The 20,801-nt window shown below is 49.7% G+C and overlaps 3 protein-coding genes across 4 annotated transcripts in view; 2 read left to right on the forward strand and 1 right to left on the reverse strand.

The window, feature by feature from the left end:
* Positions 1-1,494: 1,494 nt before the first annotated feature.
* On the reverse strand, positions 1,495-7,165 carry LOC100496968 (oocyte zinc finger protein XlCOF6). Its single transcript, XM_031904220.1, has 4 exons — positions 7,128-7,165; positions 6,848-6,958; positions 4,674-4,787; positions 1,495-3,693 (listed from the first exon to the last, which is right to left on the reverse strand). The coding sequence occupies exons 1-4, from the start codon at positions 7,147-7,149 to the stop codon at positions 1,769-1,771; spliced, it is 2,172 nt and encodes a 723-aa protein (XP_031760080.1). The 5' UTR covers positions 7,150-7,165; the 3' UTR covers positions 1,495-1,768.
* Positions 7,166-11,208: 4,043 nt separating this feature from the next.
* Positions 11,209-19,993, forward strand: hkr1 (HKR1, GLI-Kruppel zinc finger family member). 2 transcript variants are annotated; one of them, XM_004919018.4, is made up of 4 exons: positions 11,209-11,411; positions 12,345-12,458; positions 13,393-13,539; positions 15,675-19,993. In XM_004919018.4, exons 1-4 carry the CDS (start codon positions 11,309-11,311, stop codon positions 17,036-17,038), a joined length of 1,728 nt encoding a protein of 575 aa, XP_004919075.1. In that variant the 5' UTR covers positions 11,209-11,308; the 3' UTR covers positions 17,039-19,993. The 2 variants fall into 2 exon arrangements, with proteins under 2 accessions (XP_004919075.1, XP_002941411.2); XM_002941365.5 differs by having other exon boundaries at positions 11,211-11,411; positions 13,426-13,539.
* Positions 11,335-20,801, forward strand: part of LOC101730917 (gastrula zinc finger protein XlCGF57.1-like) — a 66,659-nt gene continuing 57,192 nt past the window's right edge. The window contains exon 1 of the mRNA XM_031904273.1: positions 11,335-11,411. The gene's annotated coding sequence lies outside the window, so the exon portion shown is untranslated. The remainder of the gene's footprint in view (positions 11,412-20,801) is intronic.

Below are 20,801 nucleotides of genomic sequence, written 5' to 3' on the forward strand. Positions count from 1 at the left end.
TAGGGAGGCTCAGCTGGGGCCCCTAGGGGGGCGCGGGGGACGCGGCCGGCGGCGGCACCTGCTGGGACCCTGGGTCGGCAGCCGCGGTGGGCCCTGCACCCCCCAGTCCGACCCTGAGCGCAAATAGTGTGCAGGAACATTACCAACATTCTCACAGATTTATTCCTCCCTATTGGAGTCCAATCATATTCAGTAACACCTAGAGCCAATCAATTGCTTGTTTGACTTTTATTTCCAGAAAATAAAGTATTAATGGGGTACTACAGCTATACTGCAGAAATGCACATATTAAAGGGGAAATTTACCTTTGGCAGGATTCTGCAAAAGAAACACTTCTCAATAGCAATAACAAGTCTTTACCATTGCACTATAAACAGAAAGCCGGTAGCACCCATTCCTGCTGGTTCCTGGGCGGTGTGGGTGCAGCTCCCGGAGCTTTGCCATATAGGAGTCTAACCCATTCCCACCAGCAGCCCTGCACTTTATTTTAACAGACACAGACCAGTGGGAATCTATTGGGAGCTCCAATAAATGTGTTGGATTAAATAAAATAAATATTGTTTTTATCCAAATTTACACCAGGAGCCTTATATAATGTACCATTCCCTGCATGCTGGGGGGGGGGGTTAAAGTGCACTGTTTGCCCCCCCCCCATTTAATGTTCACTTTCTTCTTAATTCATTTCATTGTTACATGTACAAAGGTACTGGATACAACAAAAGCCCATTAATCAATGGAACCTGGCATTACAAGGGGTGGTTCACCTTCAGGTTTACTTTTAGTATGTTATACAATATCCAATCCTAAGCAGCTTTTCAATTGGTCTTCATTATTTATTTGTTATAGTTTTTGAATGATTTGCCGCCTTCTTCTTCTGAGTCTTTCCAACTTTCAAATGGGGGTCACTGACCCCGGCAGCCAAAACCTATTCTCTGTGACGCTCCCTTATCCTTATATTCATTCCCTCTTCTATTCATATTCCAGTCTCTCATTCAAAAAACTCCCTGGTTGCTAAGGCAACGTGAACCCTAGCAACCAGATAACTACTGAAACTCCAAACTTAAAGGAGACATATTGGATAAATGGGGAAAAACGCTTAGTTTGTAGGCAATTATGAATAATATCCGGTGCTGGTTTCCCTTTGGGCTAAACATTAACCCTATCTGTAACAATGGCCCCTTTATTGGAGCTCCCTATAGATCCTCTCAGGTCCCTGTCTGGGTTTCACATGAGGGGTGGGCGTGACCTAATGGTCCCTGCCAGAAGCACAGTAGGAGGGGGAGAGCCAATCACAGCCCTGCACTCACACAAGCACAGACAGGCTTCAGTTCCCTATCAGGTCAGCCTAGCTGCTGATTGGTTCCTATCCTACAGTGCCGCCGGCTCCCCAGCTCATCCAGAGAATTCAGCCAGCAGGAAGTGGAACAGATGGGCGGGGCTAGTGGGGTTTGGGGGAATTTCTCAATAAATCAGTCAGAAACACAACTTTAAGCACAATCCTTCTATATCTAGAGGAGTATAATTCCCTGGTACATTCATCATTTTTATATGATATGTCTCCTTTAAAAGGTGAACAGTCCCTTTAAAAGGTTTCCCTCCAGTGGTATTTGATTACCGACTGTGGAATATCAGCAGATTTCAGATAATCACATACTTTCCATAATCAATATGTTCTTGCCCAGAAAGCGCCAGTGTCCAGCTCAGACATTTGCCCCACGGGAGGCCAAAGTGGCATTGATGGGAGCTGAAATACCCCAGTACATAGGATTCATCCCTCTGCGCAGGCAAAGGGCTGCTCTTCTATGTAGAACCCCGTAACGACTGTCATGACAGTATTACTGACAAACTCTTTGCCCAAACTTTGTTCCTGAAGAGACTTTTCCCGAATATGAAGTTTCTGGTGCCTACGAAGTTCCCCTTGCCCAGCAAAGTCCCGCCCACATTCTGCACAATGGTACGGTTTACTGCCGGTGTGGATTCTCTGGTGCCGGATAAGGCTGGACTGGCTGCTTAGGCTTTTCCCACACTCCGTGCAGGTATAGGGTTTCTCCCCTGTGTGAACCTTCTGGTGATTGATAAGGGTGTCCTTACGTAGGAAGCTTCTCCCACATTCTGTACACCTGAAACTTTTCTCTCCTGTGTGCACTTTCTGGTGGCTGTAAAGGTTGGTCTTGTCGCAGAAGCTCTTCCCACATTCGGTGCAAGTGAACGGTTTCTCCCCTGTGTGAATTCTTTCGTGGTTTTTTAGATAGTCCTTGCGAGAAAAACTTTTTCCACATATTTCACATTTGAAAGCTTTTTCGCTGGCGTGAACTACCTGGTGGACGCAAAGCTTACCCTTGTGAGAGAAGCTTTTCCCGCAGTCTGTGCAGGTGAAGGGTTTCTCCGCCGTGTGGGTTATTTCATGGTTGGTCAGATAATCCATGCATGTAAATCTTTTCCCACATACCTTGCATATAAAAGCCTTCTTCCTTGTATGAATTCTCTGGTGGATGCAGAGCTTCCCCATGTCAGAGAAGCTCTTCCCACATTCTGTGCAGCTGAATGGTTTCTCCCCTCTGTGAATTCTTTTATGGTGCTTAAGGCAGTGCTTGCGAGAAAAGCATTTCCCACATACTTTACATCTGAACGCTTTCTCCTCTGTCGCGCCTGCCTGATGGACGCAAAGCCTACCCATGTTAGAAAAGATTTTGCCACACTCTGTACAGGTGAATGGTTTCTCCCCCGTGTGGATTATTTCATGGTTTTGAAGATTGCCCTTGTGAGAAAAGCTTTTCCCACATACTTTGCATTTGAAAGCTTTCTCCCCCGTATGGACTGCCTGGTGGACGCGAAGTTCATCCATGTCGGAGAAGGTTCTCTTACACTCGCTACAGGCAAAGGTCTTCATGTGTTTGTGTTTCTTCTCGTGCGCCACAAGGTTGCTCTTTAGAGAAAAGCATCTCCCACATTCTGTGCATACGTGGGGTTTCTCCCCTGTGTGACTTCTCTGGTGACTTTGAAGGTGGCTCTTCTGGGAGAAGCTTTTCCCACATTCCGTACAGGCAAAGGGTCTCTCCCCCGTGTGAATTTTGTGGTGGTTCCGAAGGTTGCTTTTGTGAGAGAAGCATTTCCCGCATTCTGTACATGAGAAACGCCTGTCCTTGGCGTGGACCCCCTTATGTTTACGAAGCTGGCCCTTCAGCGCAAAGCTCCTCCCACACTCTGTGCATTGGAAGGGCTTTTCCCCCGTGTGAATGTTCTGGTGATAGTCAAGTTGGCTTTTCCGATGGAAAAATATCCCACATACCGGACACATGATTGTTTTCTTCCGAGTGTGAGCCTGCAGATCTAGGCTGGGTTTAACCCTCTCCGTCTCTGTAGAACTAAAAGACTCTGTATCTCTGTTATTAGATTCACTGTTTACGTTCTTTGTGGCGTCACCACAGACGTGTGTAAGAAGGTCCTTTTCCAAAGGGAAGCGGCTTCCACATTTACAGCAGGTAATCCCTGGTGCGTCCGACCTTGCCGAGCCGCCCTCATACCTTGTACCAGTCTCACTCTCCCAATCAGCCTCAGCTTTGTACTGTACTGGCCCTTTAAATACTCCATTGTCTTCTCTCTCCATTTTGACAGGATCCAGAGAGCAGGAGGACTCAGTCCTTTCTGGAGATTTGGAATTTTCTAATTTCACTGTGTAGTTCATGGAACAATCTAATAAAAGGAAAGAACAGAATAAAAAAAGGAAATGTATATGATCTGTATATAAATACAATGGGGGTCACTGACAACTGTATTCAAGGGGGATCCGCAGTCTCTGTGCTGCTAAACACAATCTTAAAGAAGAAAGTTTGTGCCTATATTTTGCATTTTGCACACAGCCCGGGAGGTTGTATCTAAATAAATGGATAGACCATTGTTTGAGATGTACATAATGTTACCCAAGATGAGCAGAACATGTTATTAGGCTAATTCCAGACCTGCAGGCTGCTTATACAGCTGCACCCTCTTTAATTAACTTTGGTGTCTTTTTTAAAGGGGACATATTGTGTGAAAAACAATACTGAGCCAATGAATTGTACTCATATAAATATAGAAGGAATGGACTTTAAACAGTTGTGTTTCAAGCTGATTTATTGAGTTTCTCCCCACTAGCCCCGCCCATCTGTTCCACTTCCTGCTGCCTCCTTTCCCAGGCTGTGCAAGGGGGCGGCGGCACTGTAGGATAGGAACCAATCAGCAGCTAGTGCAGGGAAATGCCTGCTTTCCCATGTCCCCACGATTAAGCCAAACTGCTGTGAGTAAAGTGATTTGCTTGTGGCAATTACAATGGTAGTGAAGGGCATTTTCAGGGAGATTTATCTCCCGCGGTAGTGAAATTTTAATGCAGGCAACACATTTCCTTGTGTGTCTTTTTGCAGTTTTAGCCTACAAACAGACTATTGTTTTCAAAGAGTCCTAAGATGGCCGTATATGTACAGATAAAATTGTTCTCTTACTTGTACGATTTTCGGACGAATGTTTGTTTCACATTTAAACAAATGAACAATATCTGAATGTTTGCTTTAATGCTATTCATAACGTTAATGTTATAGAACTTGCTTAATGCAGACACATAACTGCACGGGGCACCTTAAACTTCCCCATATTTTTAATTAAAAAGGGTTTCTGTTTAATACAGAAACATTACTCACCGGCTCCAGAAACAAAATCCATTTCCCTCTTTATTGTGGGCAAGCGATATCCATAGTCCGGTTCTTCCTCCTTTATCTTTATCTGTAATATTTCTGGCTGTGGCTCTGGGGAACCTGCCAGTAAGTAATGGGCACTGTCATGTAAAGCTGGGAGTAAGGGAGAGACAGGGCCGTGTAAAGCTGGGAGTAAGGGAGAGACAGGGCCGTGTAAAGCTGGGAGTAAGGGAGAGACAGGGCCGTGTAAAGCTGGGAGTAAGGGAGAGACAGGGCCGTGTAAAGCTGGGAGTAAGGGAGAGACAGGGCCGTGTAAAGCTGGGAGTAAGGGAGAGACAGGGCCGTGTAAAGCTGGGAGTAAGGGAGAGACAGGGCCGTGTAAAGCTGCCAGTAAGGGAGAGACAGGGCCGTGTAAAGCTGGGAGTAAGGGAGAGACAGGGCCGTGTAAAGCTGGGAGTAAGGGAGAGACAGGGCCGTGTAAAGCTGGGAGTAAGGGAGAGACAGGGCCGTGTAAAGCTGGGAGTAAGGGAGAGACAGGGCCGTGTAAAGCTGGGAGTAAGGGAGAGACAGGGCCGTGTAAAGCTGGGAGTAAGGGAGAGACAGGGCCGTGTAAAGCTGGGAGTAAGGGAGAGACAGGGCCGTGTAAAGCTGGGAGTAAGGGAGAGACAGGGCCGTGTAAAGCTGGGAGTAAGGGAGAGACAGGGCCGTGTAAAGCTGGGAGTAAGGGAGAGACAGGGCCGTGTAAAGCTGGGAGTAAGGGAGAGACAGGGCCGTGTAAAGCTGGGAGTAAGGGAGAGACAGGGCCGTGTAAAGCTGGGAGTAAGGGAGAGACAGGGCCGTGTAAAGCTGGGAGTAAGGGAGAGACAGGGCCGTGTAAAGCTGGCCAGTAAGGGAGAGACAGGGCCGTGTAAAGCTGGGAGTAAGGGAGAGACAGGGCCGTGTAAAGCTGGGAGTAAGGGAGAGACAGGGCCGTGTAAAGCTGGGAGTAAGGGAGAGACAGGGCCGTGTAAAGCTGGGAGTAAGGGAGAGACAGGGCCGTGTAAAGCTGGGAGTAAGGGAGAGACAGGGCCGTGTAAAGCTGGGAGTAAGGGAGAGACAGGGCCGTGTAAAGCTGGGAGTAAGGGAGAGACAGGGCCGTGTAAAGCTGGGAGTAAGGGAGAGACAGGGCCGTGTAAAGCTGGGAGTAAGGGAGAGACAGGGCCGTGTAAAGCTGGGAGTAAGGGAGAGACAGGGCCGTGTAAAGCTGGGAGTAAGGGAGAGACAGGGCCGTGTAAAGCTGGGAGTAAGGGAGAGACAGGGCCGTGTAAAGCTGGGAGTAAGGGAGAGACAGGGCCGTGTAAAGCTGGGAGTAAGGGAGAGACAGGGCCGTGTAAAGCTGCCAGTAAGGGAGAGACAGGGCCGTGTAAAGCTGGGAGTAAGGGAGAGACAGGGCCGTGTAAAGCTGGGAGTAAGGGAGAGACAGAGCCGTGTAAAGCTGCCAGTAAGGGAGAGACAGGGCCGTGTAAAGCTGCCAGTAAGGGAGAGACAGGGCCGTGTAAAGCTGCCAGTAAGGGAGAGACAGGGCCGTGTAAAGCTGCCAGTAAGGGAGAGACAGGGCCGTGTAAAGCTGGGAGTAAGGGAGAGACAGGGCCGTGTAAAGCTGGGAGTAAGGGAGAGACAGGGCCGTGTAAAGCTGGGAGTAAGGGAGAGACAGGGCCGTGTAAAGCTGGGAGTAAGGGAGAGACAGGGCCGTGTAAAGCTGGGAGTAAGGGAGAGACAGGGCCGTGTAAAGCTGGGAGTAAGGGAGAGACAGGGCCGTGTAAAGCTGGGAGTAAGGGAGAGACAGGACCGTGTAAAGCTGGGAGTAAGGGAGAGACAGGGCGGTGTAAAGCTGCCAGTAAGGGAGAGACAGGGCCGTGTAAAAGCTGGGAGTAAGGGAGAGACAGGGCCGCGTAAAGCTGGGAGTAAGGGAGAGACAGGGCCGCGTAAAGCTGGGAGTAAGGGAGAGACAGGGCCGCGTAAAGCTGGGAGTAAGGGAGAGACAGGGCCGTGTAAAGCTGGGAGTAAGGGAGAGACAGGGCCGTGTAAAGCTGGGAGTAAGGGAGAGACAGGGCCGTGTAAAGCTGGCAGTAAGGAACTTACTAAATATAAAGCTGAGGGGTCTCACTTATAATTTCTGGAATACTGCATGTACTACTTACCCCCATCAGTAAGTGGTACTGCCGAGTTCATTGGGGTCTGATGGTCCTCAGGGTCTGGTTCTTCCTCCTTTATCTTTACCTGTAATATTTCTGGCTGTGGCTCTGGGGAACCTGCCAGTAAGTAATGGGCACTGTCATGTAAAGCTGGGAGTAAGGAATTATACTGGGAATTATGTCTGTAGGGCAGAACCTCCTGCTGGGGTTTAACCCTTCCTGTCCCCCCAGCAAAGCTGAGCTCTGTGTAACCAGATGGTCTGTGTCCTACAGAAACGTTACTCACCGGCCCCAGGAACGGGATCCATTTCCCTCTTTATTGTGGGCAGAGGCTCCTCAGTGTCCGGCTCTTCATTCTCCCATTTCCCCTCTAACCTCCTTGGTTCCATCTCTGGAGAACCTGACAGCAAGGAACAGAAACCCACCATATAAAGCTGCCTGTGGGGCTGCACATGTGATAAAGAGGAGCATCAGTGGTACTGGGGGTTAATCCCGCCGCAGGGGCCGATAGAGAGGGGCGGCTGTGGGACTGGGGGTTAATCCCGCTGCAGGGGCCGATAGAGAGGGGCGGCTGTGGGACTGGGGGTTAATCCCGCTGCAGGGGCCGATAGAGAGGGGCGGCTGTGGGACTGGGGGTTAATCCCGCTGCAGGGGCTGATAGAGAGGGGCGGCTGTGGGACTGGGGGTTAATCCCGCTGCAGGGGCTGATAGAGAGGGGCGGCTGTGGGACTGGGGGTTAATCCCGCTGCAGGGGCCGATAGAGAGGGGCGGCTGTGGGACTGGGGGTTAATCCCGCTGCAGGGGCTGATAGAGAGGGGCGGCTGTGGGACTGGGGGTTAATCCCGCTGCAGGGGCCGATAGAGAGGGGCGGCTGTGGGACTGGGGGTTAATCCCGCTGCAGGGGCTGATGGAGAGGGGCGGCTGTGGGACTGGGGGTTAATCCCGCTGCAGGGGCTGATAGAGAGGGGCGGCTGTGGGACTGGGGGTTAATCCCGCTGCAGGGGCTGATAGAGAGGGGCGGCTGTGGGACTGGGGGTTAATCCCGCTGCAGGGGCCGATAGAGAGGGGCGGCTGTGGGACTGGGGGTTAATCCCGCTGCAGGGGCTGATGGAGAGGGGCGGCTGTGGGACTGGGGGTTAATCCCGCTGCAGGGGCCGATAGAGAGGGGCGGCTGTGGGACTGGGGGTTAATCCCGCTGCAGGGGCTGATAGAGAGGGGCGGCTGTGGGACTGGGGGTTAATCCCGCTGCAGGGGCCGATAGAGAGGGGCGGCTGTGGGACTGGGGGTTAATCCCGCTGCAGGGGCCGATAGAGAGGGGCGGCTGTGGGACTGGGGGTTAATCCCGCTGCAGGGGCTGATAGAGAGGGGCGGCTGTGGGACTGGGGGTTAATCCCGCTGCAGGGGTTGATAGAGAGGGGCGGATGTGGGACTGGGGGTTAATCCCGCTGCAGGGGCTGATAGAGAGGGGCGGCTGTGGGACTGGGGGTTAATCCCGCTGCAGGGGTTGATAGAGAGGGGCGGCTGTGGGACTGGGGGTTAATCCCGCTGCAGGGGCCGATAGAGAGGGGCGGCTGTGGGACTGGGGGTTAATCCCGCTGCAGGGGCTGATAGAGAGGGGCGGCTGTGGGACTGGGGGTTAATCCCGCTGCAGGGGCTGATAGAGAGGGGCGGCTGTGGGACTGGGGGTTAATCCCGCTGCAGGGGCTGATAGAGAGGGGCGGCTGTGGACTGGGGGTTAATCCCGCTGCAGGGGCTGATAGAGAGGGGCGGCTGTGGGACTGGGGGTTAATCCCGCTGCAGGGGCTGATAGAGAGGGGAGGCTGTGGGACTGGGGGTTAATCCCGCTGCAGGGGCCGATAGAGAGGGGCGGCTGTGGGACTGGGGGTTAGTCCCGCTGCAGGGGCTGATAGAGAGGGGCGGCTGTGGGACTGGGGGTTAATCCCGCTGCAGGGGCTGATAGAGAGGGGCGGCTGTGGGACTGGGGGTTAATCCCGCTGCAGGGGCTGATAGAGAGGGGTGGCTGTGGGACTGGGGGTTAATCCCGCTGCAGGGGCTGATAGAGAGGGGTGGCTGTGGGACTGGGGGTTAGTCCCGCTGCAGGGGCTGATAGAGAGGGGCGGCTGTGGGACTGGGGGTTAATCCCGCTGCAGGGGCTGATAGAGAGGGGCGGCTGTGGGACTGGGGGTTAATCCGCTGCAGGGGCTGATAGAGAGGGGGCGGCTGTGGGACTGGGGGTTAATCCCGCTGCAGGGGCTGATAGAGAGGGGCGGCTGTGGGACTGGGGGTTAATCCCGCTGCAGGGGCTGATAGAGAGGGGCGGCTGTGGGACTGGGGGTTAATCCCGCTGCAGGGGCTGATAGAGAGGGGCGGCTGTGGGACTGGGGGTTAATCCCGCTGCAGGGGCTGATAGAGAGGGGCGGCTGTGGGACTGGGGGTTAATCCCGCTGCAGGGGCTGATAGAGAATGGAGACTTCTGGGCTTGTAGGGTACAAGGGGCAGCTATGTGACTGGTGTAAATACTGGAACAAAGCAAAAAAGAGATAGAGCAGATAAAGGAAAAGCACTTACCCAGTAGCCCAGGCTGGAGATGTGAGTGCAGGGGAGGGGAATGCCAGGGACACAGGGGAAGGGAGTTGCAGGACACAATCCCCAGTCTGTTTCTTGTTCCGTATTCTCAGGTCTCAGCACTTCCCTGGGCTGTGAGAGAAGCGCTGGCTGCTTTAGACCCGCCCCTAAAAAGTGAACCAATGTCCTTTGCCAGTGATGCTGCTCAGATTGGCTCAACCCACCTAACTGGACCAATAAGATACAGATACTTTCCCTTCACAGTTGTCACTGATTAAGTGAGGCACTGCCATATTGTTGGTGGGCAGATTGAAAGGCTTTTACATATATACTGTATATATATATATATACTTGCACTTTTATATTCCTCATTCATGCCAGTTTAGTTTCTACCTTTGTTTTCCCCCACCCCCACAGTTAATCAGACTGTATAAGTAGAGATAGTGAGTTCTGTATAAACAAACATCTCCCTTCCCCCAGCGGCAGCCGCACATGCACTAGATGAGGAGAAGCTTATTATTATAGACATATCTGTGGCTGTCCAATATATTTAATTGCCAACCCCCCCCCCAGCTTCTCTAAAGAACCAGTTCCAGTCTTTGTCAGTTATTGTTTCAGAGCAGGAAAAAACAACAATCATTGATATTTCTTAATTAATGGGGAACTCCACCCAATATGGTTTTTTTTTATTTTGCATATTATTTTTCGGCGTGGAAAAATTTGCCACGCATCCAAAAATTGTCGCCCGTGTCAAAAGAATAGTCGCACCTCAAAAAAGAACAGTCACGAGCGACAAAAGAATAGCCACGAGCGACAAAAGAACAGCCACGAGCGACAAAAGAATAGCCGCAAGCGACAAAAGAACAGCCACGAGCGACAAAAGAATAGCCGCGAGCGACAAAAGAACAGCCGCGAGCGACAAAAGAATAGCCGTGAGCGACAAAAGAACAGCCACGAGCGACAAAAGAATACCCGCAATCGACAAAAGGACAGCCACGAGCGACAAAAGAATAGCCGCAAGCGACAAAAGAACAGCCACGAGCGACAAAAGAATAGCCACGAGCGACAAAAGAACAGCCACGAGCGACAAAAGAATAGCCGCGAGTGACAAAAGAATAGCAACGGCCGACAATTTTTTTTTGACGTGCAACGTTTTCGCAGTTTCACGAATCTCTTGAGAGATTCGCAAATTTTTTGGCGAAGCAAAACGGGACAGATTCGCTCATCACTAATGGGGTATACTCCCCTTATTTAAATGTAATGTTATTGGTTGGTCAGGTCATGTAGTATTGTTGGAAGATACAGGGTAGAGGGCTGCTCACAAGAGCTTACAATCCAAAAGATGCCACTTGTAGTTATTGCTTTCCTAAAGTTCTTTATAGTTGCCAAATCTGTTTTATTATTTTATGTCATGGTGGGTTTCCCTGTGGTGTATCCCTTAGCAACCATGTGGAGAAAGCACCAGGTTTCCAGTCTCTCAGAAAGGAATCACAGTGGGTTGTAGGTTGGGCTGCCTGCCAGCAGGTAAGTAGCCTGTGTATGCTGGGTGTGTCCCTCTTCTGGGGGGGGGGGTAACAGGAAAGGGTTACATTGATATAATATAACAAAAGCATCTTTCCTACTGTCACATTGTTAAAGCTGCCTAATAATTACATGGCAGTGTCTCCCTGATAAGTAGCAGCGCTGAAGAGAAAGCAACCGTGTTATTGGTTAAATCAGATGGGCGGGACCCACACTGAGCAACATTGTTAGAAACGGACAGAAGTAATCTTCCCAGGGGAGGAGCTTAACAGCTTGCTGCTTCCCCTCCCCTCCCCTAAACCTAACTCCTCCCCCTCCCCTAAACCTGGCCCCTCCCCTCACTGAGAGTCCGGAAAGAGCTGATATCTGAGGAGGCACAACATGGAACAGGCCAGAGTTTGTATCCAGCTGCCTGTAACTCCCTCCCCCTGTGTCCCTGGCATTGTCCCTCCCCTGCACTCACATCTCCAGCCTGGGCTACTGGGTAAGTGCTTTTCCCTCCTCCTCCTCCTCCTCCTCCTCCTCCTCCCTGCACTGTCTGTGGGACTGGGGGTTAATCCCGCTGCAGGGGCTGATAGAGAGGGGCGGCTGTGGGACTGGGGGTTAATCCCGCTGCAGGATCTGATAGAGAGGGGCGGCTGTGGGACTGGGGGTTAATCCCGCTGCAGGGGCTGATAGAGAGGGGCGGCTGTGGGACTGGGGGTTAATCCCGCTGCAGGGGCTGATAGAGAGGGGCGGCTGTGGGACTGGGGGTTAATCCCGCTGCAGGGGCCGATAGAGAGGGGCGGCTGTGGGACTGGGGGTTAATCCCGCTGCAGGGGCTGATAGAGAGGGGCGGCTGTGGGACTGGGGGTTAATCCCGCTGCAGGGGCCGATAGAGAGAGGCGGCTGTGGGTTAATCCCGCTGCAGGGGCCGATAGAGAGGGGCGGCTGTGGGACTGGGGGTTAATCCCGCTGCAGGGGCTGATAGAGAGGGGCGGCTGTGGGACTGGGGGTTAATCCCGCTGCAGGGGCTGATAGAGAGGGGCGGCTGTGGGACTGGGGGTTAATCCCGCTGCAGGGGCCGATAGAGAGGGGCGGCTGTGGGACTGGGGGTTAATCCCGCTGCAGGGGCTGATAGAGAGGGGCGGCTGTGGGACTGGGGGTTAATCCCGCTGCAGGGGCCGATAGAGAGGGGTGGCTGTGGGACTGGGGACTGCTCATAGGATCCACCCTCTAATATTACAGTATACAGACTATTTTACAGACAATAGATTGAAGTATAGTAATTAAAGTCATGTGTGATTAATCCAAAACTGCCCCTCTCTATCAGCCCCTGCAGCGGGATTAACCCCCAGTCCCACTGATGCTCCTCTTTATCACATGTTTAGACCCCACAGGCAGCTTTATATGGTGGGTTTCTGTTCCTTGCTGTCAGGTTCTCCAGAGATGGAACCAAGGAGGTTAGAGGGGAAATGGGAGAATGAAGAGCCGGACACTGAGGAGCCTCTGCCCACAATAAAGAGGGAAATGGATCCCGTTCCTGGGGCCGGTGAGTAACGTTTCCCTATTAATAAGGCGCCAAGGCGCTTCCTTACTCCCAGCTTTACGCGGCCCTGTCTCTCCCTTACTCCCAGCTTTACACAGCCCTGTCTCTCCCTTACTCCCAGCTTTACGCGGCCCTGTCTCTCCCTTACTCCCAGCTTTACACAGCCCTGTCTCTCCCTTACTCCCAGCTTTACACGGCCCTGTCTCTCCCTTACTCCCAGCTTTACACGGCCCTGTCTCTCCCTTACTCCCAGCTTTACACGGCCCTGTCTCTCCCTTACTCCCAGCTTTACACGGCCCTGTCTCTCCCTTACTCCCAGCTTTACACGGCCCTGTCTCTCCCTTACTCCCAGCTTTACGCGGCCCTGTCTCTCCCTTACTCCCAGCTTTACACAGCCCTGTCTCTCCCTTACTCCCAGCTTTACACGGCCCTGTCTCTCCCTTACTCCCAGCTTTACACGGCCCTGTCTCTCCCTTACTCCCAGCTTCACACGGCCCTGTCTCTCCCTTACTCCCAGCTTTACACGCCCCTGTCTCTCCCTTACTCCCAGCTTTACACGCCCCTGTCCCTCCCTTACTCCCAGCTTTACATGGCCCTGTCTCTCCCTTACTCCCAGCTTTACGCGGCCCTGTCTCTCCCTTACTCCCAGCTTTACATGGCCCTGTCTCTCCCTTACTCCCAGCTTTACATGGCCCTGTCTCTCCCTTACTCCCAGCTTTACACCTTTACAAGGCCCTGTCTCTCCCTTACTCCCAGCTTTACACTTTTACACGGCCCTGTCTCTCCCTTACTCCCAGCTTTACACGGCCCTGTCTCTCCCTTACTCCTAGCTTTACAGCTTTACACGGCCCTTTCTCTCCCTTACTCCCAGCTTTACACTGCCCTGTCTCTCCCTTACTCCCAGCTTTACGCGGCCCTGTCTCTCCCTTACTCCCAGCTTTACACGGCCCTGTCTCTCCCTTACTGGCAGCTTCCCCATTGGCTGAATCAGAAATATTACAGATAAAGATAAAGGAGGAAGAACCGGACCCTGAGGATTATCTGAACCCAATGGAAAGCTCAGTAGTTCCAGTCTCTGATGGGGGTAAGTAGCCAGGAATTCAGATGAGATATATGATTTCCCTACGTTGCCTAGTGGCGCTGCACTGTTTAGCATTGCTGGGTTTTGATTCCAGACTTCCAAACTTAGGGCAATGCTTCTTGTTTATTTTTTTTTTTTTGATAACTATATAATATGTTTCATTGGCTATGAAACAGTTTACCCTGTGACCTGTCACTAAGATCATTACACTGTCACAGGCTGAGAGTAAGGAAGGTTTAGGGAGACTGCCATTCCCATGGAAATCCACCTATTGGTATTTACCCCAAGTACTCACTATACCCTGATCCCCCTGCACACTGTGGTCCTGGCACACTACACCTTGGCAAAGGGAACAATGGTGTATTGTAAAAAGCTGAAACTGCAAGCTGAGTCACATTTATTTAAGTAAAGGTGGCCATACATGTTAAGATCCGCTCACTTGGTGAGGTCGCCGAGCGAGTGAATCTTCTCCTGATATCCCCACCTACGGGTGGGCAATATTGGGTGAATTTAGGTGAACGACGGGCCTACCCAACCAACATTTGGCCTGAGATCGGGCAGGTTTGACTTTCCAGTTGGTTTGGGGACTGCATTCGCTCGTTGATGCAGTTCCCGAACCAACAGCGTATATACCGTCCGTTTTAATTCAGTCATTGGGTCCTAAAGTCAAACAACTGAATTAGTCTGATATCAGCCACCCATAGGTGGGCATATCGGGAGAAGATCCGCTCGCTTGGTGAGATCTTACCGTGTATGACCAGCCTAGGGGTCACATTTATGAAAGTGTGAAATTAGCATTCGCCATAGTAACATCCCACTTCTCTCAATTTCTATGGGACTTTGATCAAATGGAGAATTTGCCCGTTGATGAATACGCCTCTAAAAATCCCATAAAAATAGAGCAGGGGAATTTTTCTGTGGTGAATGTGAATTTCACACTTGTGATTAATCTGCCCCTACTTTTCCACTAGAATTTTTAGGGGTGATAAAGCCACGTGATTCAGAATTATATCAGGTAGGGTAAAGCTTTCTGCAGAATAAATATAGGGTTCTAGGTGGCACTAATGTGGCGAATGTATTGGCAGTAACATGCCCAAATGCCTTTCCTTCTCCTTTATATCTTAAAGCTGCCCTTTAGTATATTGCTACATCTAGTATAGTATTAAAAACAGTAATTTACTTTCACTAAGTAGAAGCAAGTTGTGTTGGTTGGTTCCCTGTTTCTTTATATGAATCTCTTATCACATAGGGATGGGTCAGCCACTCATGTTATATACAAAATTATATTTATTATGATAAACTACAATAGACAGAGCACAACCATTTATAGGTTATGGGTAAGGTTATGGCCGTATATTATATGTATTAAGTGAGATTGGATGAAGAAAATCTGTGGTGATTTTCACATTTAGATACTTTGTTTGCATATTTCAATGATTATGTCCCAGAGTGCAACAGAGGAGCTATGTACTAGGTTTGGTGGGTGCATTACTTTTTGGATAAATAGACTTAATGGATAAAGGAAAACCCCTAACCCTGTAGGCAATTATGAATAATATCCGGTGCTGGTTTCCCTTTGGGCTAAACATTAACCCTATCTGTAACAATGGCCCCTTTATTGGAGCTCCCTATAGATCCTCTCAGGTCCCTGTCTGGGTTTCACATGAGGGGGTGGGCGTGTCCTAACGGTCCCTGCCAGAAGCACGGTAGGAGGGGGAGAGCCAATCACAGCCCTGCACTCACACAAGCACAGACAGGCTTCAGTTCCCTACCAGGTCAGCCTAGCTGCTGATTGGTTCCTATCCTACAGTGCCGCCGACTCCCCTGCACAGCCTGGGAAAGGAGGCAGCAGGAAGTGGAACAGATGGGCGGGGCTAGTGGGGTTTGGGGGAATTTTCAATAAATCAGTCAGAAAAACACTACTGTTTAAAGCCCATTCCTTCTATATTTAGATGAGTACAATTCATTCGCTCAATATTGTTTTTCACACAATATGTTGATGTGTTGGTGAGCAAGTTCTAGAAGGCAGCATATTTTCTCCAAGTCTATGAGAAATTGAGTTTATTAAGGTTGTCCCCTTGTTCTCTGCATAGGGTAAGTAGATACAATTTAATTCTTATTCTGTTTTCTGTTATTAGATTGTTCCATGAACTATGGAGTAAAATTAGAACTGTCTGGATCCCCTTGGAGCTCACAAGTACCGGAACCCTCTTGCACTCCAGACCCTGTCACGACGAAGAATGAAGACAATGGAGTATTTAAAGGGCCAGTACAGTACAAAGCTGAGACTGATTGGGAGAGTGAGACTGGTACAAGGTATGAGGGCGGCTCAGCAAGGTCGGAAGCACCAGGGATTACCTGCTGTAAATGTGGGAGCAGCTTCAGTTTAGAGATGAACCTTCTTGCTCACATCTGTGCAAATCCCAGTGCTACAAAGAACCGCAGTAATACCCCTAATAATATAGATACAGAAGCAAAACCTGTCAGCTGTATGGAATATGAGACATGTGTAAGCGCTAAACTCAGTCTGTCCCCAGACCTGCAGGCTCCCATGCAGAAGAAACCATTCATGTGTCCGGTATGTGGGAGAAGTTTCTATCGAAAAAGCCAACTGAAGTATCACCAGAACATTCACGCAGGGGAGAGGCCCTTCCTATGCACAGAGTGTGGGAGGAGCTTTTCTGATAAGGAGCAGCTTCACAAACACCAGAGAATTCACACCAGAGACGGGCGTTTCTCATGCACAGAGTGCGGGAAATGCTTCTCCCAAAAGAGCAACCTTCAGAGCCATCACAAGATTCACACGGGGGAGAGGCCCTTTGCCTGTACAGAATGTGGGAAAAGCTTCTCCCAGAAGAGCCACCTTCAAAGTCATTATAAAAGTCACACAGGGGAGAAACCCCACGTCTGCCCAGACTGCGGGAGATGCTTTTCTCTAAAGAGCAACCTTTCAGCGCATGAAATGATTCACAGGTTCAAGAAGCTCTTCACGTGTAGCGAGTGTGGCAAAAGCTTTTCTGACATGGAGAAGCTTTGCGTCCACCAGGCCGTTCATACGGGGGAGAAAGCCTTCAAATGTAAACAATGCGGGAAAAGTTTCTCTCGCAAACACAACCTTCAAAGCCATGAAAGAATTCACACAGGGGAGAAACCATTCATCTGTACAGAATGTGGGAAATGCTTTGGTGACAGGACCAACCTTTACACCCACCTGAAAGTGCACACAGGAGAGAAAAGTTTCACGTGTACAGAATGTGGGAGAAGCTTCCTACGTAAGGACAACCTGCTCAGTCACCAGAAGGTTCACACAGGGGAGAAACCCTATACCTGCACGGAATGTGGGAAATGCGTAAGCAGCCAGTCCAGCCTTATCCGGCACCAGAGAATCCACACCGGCAGTAAACCGTACCATTGTGCAGAATGTGGGCGGAACTTTGCTGGGCAAGGGGAACTTCGTAGGCACCAGAGAGTTCATATTCGGGAAAAGTCTCTTCAGGAATAAAGTTTGGGCAAAAACCTTTGTCAGCAATACTGTTTTGACAGTTGTTACAGGGCAGGGCTGTTTCTAGGGTGGCACCGGACCTAACTACGGCCCTGCCAGCAATCACCATGGGAACCCCCAGCTCTGATCTGATGCCAGATTTGGCCAGTAAGCATCTGGCAGTGTCTGGGGAGGGTTTTTATTTCTTTTTTATATTAATTATATAGGCACCCGAGGGACGCCCATATATATATATATATATATATAATTATACAGGGTGCTGCAGGTACCCCCTGTCAGCTGCGTCCCCCGCACCCCTTAGGTGTCCCTGCTATACCCCATAACCACATGCAGGGGCCCCCACTGAGCCTCCCTAATCCCCCGTAAGGGACCCGCCCGACATCCTCCCCTGAGCGCGTCAGTTTAACTCGTCAGGGGAGGGAAACTGTTGGTCTGGCAGTGCCGGCAAGGGTCGGGTCTGGGCTGCCGGGGCCCACCGGGTTTTTTCCCAGCGGCCCAGTCCAACCCTGCAGCCCAGGGCTTTGCATAGAACAGAAGTCTTTTCCATATTTAGAAAGATAAATCGTGGATGATAGTTATTCTCTACTCTGTAATTCAGCTGGAGGAGAAGCACTGCACCAAGGAAGGAAATCACCTTTCAGATGTTTCACACTGGGAAAGCTGAGGTGCCTGTAACTGTTAAAAACTCACCGAGGGTGAAGCTGCTTCTATTTTCAAATTATTATCAGATCTTATTAAATGTACATGTAGTGCCAAATGGACTTTGTCCCTGGGATCTATTGTGTATCCGCTGCACTGAAGCCATCTTTTTTTAAATCCTGTCAAATCTCAAACCCTCCATCCAAGAGTCAGCAGAATCTATTTATATTTGGGACAAATAAAAACAAAAAATAGCACCATGTATGCAAAACAACAGTTGTTCAGAGCTTTAAATCATGTGGTTTTAAGGGTTCCAATGCGAAAGGAGTCGGACGAATCTGAATCCCACAAAAAGTGCTCAGATTTGACTGGATTCTGGGCATCCCTAATCCTCATTATGTAGGCAGAGATACACAGGGCTGTGTTTATATATGGGCGCCACAGGGCGGGTGTCTATATAATGAGCCCCAGACCCACCAGTGGAAATCTGGGCACAGAGCTGGGGGGCGAGGGGTCTGGAACAAGTCGTGCTGGAAGTGACATTACATGCAGCCATTTGAGCGAAGTCACTGCCGCCTGGGGTGGCACTATACCTAAATACTTTGGTTATACAGTTAAAAAGGTAAAATTGCCTCATTATTGGAGCCCCATACATCCTTTCTGGTCTGCCAGGTCCATTGATATGCTAGCTGCCCACCAACAAAATGGGGTTTGACTGGCAGCCTTCAGAGCAAAGAGCTGAGAGCTTCTGGGTCACCTGTACAGCCGGGGAAACAACCAGCAGGAAGTGTCAGGGTTAGGGGGTGCTAGCAAGGTATTTGGGGAGATTTTTTACTAAAACAACAAAAAAGACAAGTTTTAAAGCTTTTCCTGCCAAGCATGTATTTTGTAGGTGCTGACAGAAAAAAGGCTCTAACTGCCAAGAATGTATGTAATACAGTCCTTGCAGGTAAAGCATCTTATGATAATTCCACTTGCTCAGTCTCTCACACAGGTTAGACTAGCGTCACAGCACCCCAAATACCAACACCCACTAATTCAACAAAACTTGCTGCCACCACTCACAAACCTTTAGGGTGATGAGAGACTAATACCAAAGTATTCTAGCAGTAAAAGGGTTAAACGACATGGAAACCCCCCCACAAAAAATGTCGGTCAACAGCCTCTTTGAAATCTTTAATTACCCACTACTCCTGTTGTTCAAAGGTTAATAGTAAGGCTGCAGCATCCCCATAATTACTTGGGGTTCCTTCTTCTCCTCTACCCATTGCCCCCCTTTTACTTTGGCTGCTGAGCATGCTCAGTTCTTCTCAACTCAGGTTACCCGACACGCCCCCCCAGTCTAGCAGCATCACTGAACTTGTGTGAGAGGGAAAATGGCCGTCGGCTGAAAGCTGCTATTTGTTCTAGGAAAATGTGATGATGCAGAGGAATGGAGGGGATACAAAAAAATGGCGCGCTTTGGGTGGGGGCCAAACCTGTATACATGGTAGGAAAATGTAGGAGTTTCATGTAATTAAAACACACGGGCTCATTTATCAACACTGGGCACATTGGTTGCCATGGGTTACTGCCCATGGATAAAACTGTTGCATTCATTGTTCTACCTGCAGCTGATTGCTATAGGTTACTGCCCAAGGGCAAATTTGCCCAGTGTTGATAAAGGAGCCCCACAGGCTTTCTACCATCAGTCAAGTGGTTAATCAGCATGCAGAGGGTTAAAGCACACAATTACATTCTTTCTGGTTATGGGTTCCTTTAGAACATCAAGGACAAAACGTATTAAGTGTAATATTATAAGAGGTTGAAAACAGGGCAGGAATATTGGGAGATGTTACAAAAATACAGATATTAAAATCATTACAAACAGTTTTGAAATAAAAGGGAAAACTGTAGAAAACCTACAGAATAGAATAGAATTTCCTGGTTTTGGAGACAAGGAGAAAACAAATGGGATGAACACCCAACCAAAATGCAGAAATTCCCCGCAAATCCATTCCTGGCGAAAACATTCGCTCATCCCTATTCTATTCATTGGTTTCCCCTGCTGGTTCCATATGCACCAACCAGCACCGCTGTGGGACCTGCCCAGATACTCCCAGTACCAGAGCCAGTCCTGTTTGCACTTGATTGATTGCTAATATCAGATTGAATGGTGTTCCTTCACCAGCACAATACATTTAATGTAGCTGACTGGGCCAGTTAACCCTTACATGGCCTGTATTATGTACTGGCGGCTTTTGGGAGAGATGTTACTAAGGTTTAGTGGATGTTTTGGTGTTGAAATCTGCAAGCCCCTGAAGGGAAAAGGAAAAAAATGTTGACATAAAAATATATCTGTAGTATGATGGGGAGTCGATATTCCAACATGATCTGTAATACCACTGCACAGACATTTATATCTGCCCTAGAGCAAGTAGTAAACAGGAGAAATGCCCCTGCTGGGTGAGAGAAGTAGATTCTGGGGTGTGTTGGACAGAACCCCTAACCCTGTAGGCAATTATGAATAATATACGGTGCTGGTTTCCCTTTGGGCTAAACATTAACCCTATCTGTAACAATGGCCCCTTTATTGGAGCTCCCTATAGATCCTCTCAGGTCCCTGTCTGGGTTTCACATGAGGGGTGGGCGTGTCCTAACGGTCCCTGCCAGAAGCACAGTAGGAGGGGGAGAGCCAATCACAGCCCTGCACTCACACAAGCACAGACAGGCTTCAGTTCCCTATCAGGTCAGCCTAGCTGCTGATTGGTTCCTATCCTACAGTGCCACCGCCCCCCTGCACAGCCTGGGAAAGGAGGCAGCAGGAAGTGGAACAGATGGGCGGGGCTAGTGGGGTGTGGGGACATTTTCAATAAATCAGTATGAAACACTAGTTTTTCATGTCAATTACACTTTCCATGTCCTTTAAAGGACTTGTAGAATTGTAGATAGAAGCAAATTCCTTGCTAACAATGAGAATAAAGGAGGGATAAGCAGGGAATAAAAATACATCATTCCATCAGTCCCTTCCCTATTGAGTTTACAACCAACCAATTGAAAAGCTGGTAAGAATCGGACATTCATTTTAGGATGAAATTGCTAAACAAATGGCCCTGACTCAAAACTTCTCACTTATTAAACAACA

This window comes from Xenopus tropicalis, chromosome 6 (genome assembly GCF_000004195.4).
Source record: "Xenopus tropicalis strain Nigerian chromosome 6, UCB_Xtro_10.0, whole genome shotgun sequence".
In the NCBI taxonomy this organism is placed as follows: Eukaryota; Metazoa; Chordata; class Amphibia; order Anura; family Pipidae; genus Xenopus; species Xenopus tropicalis.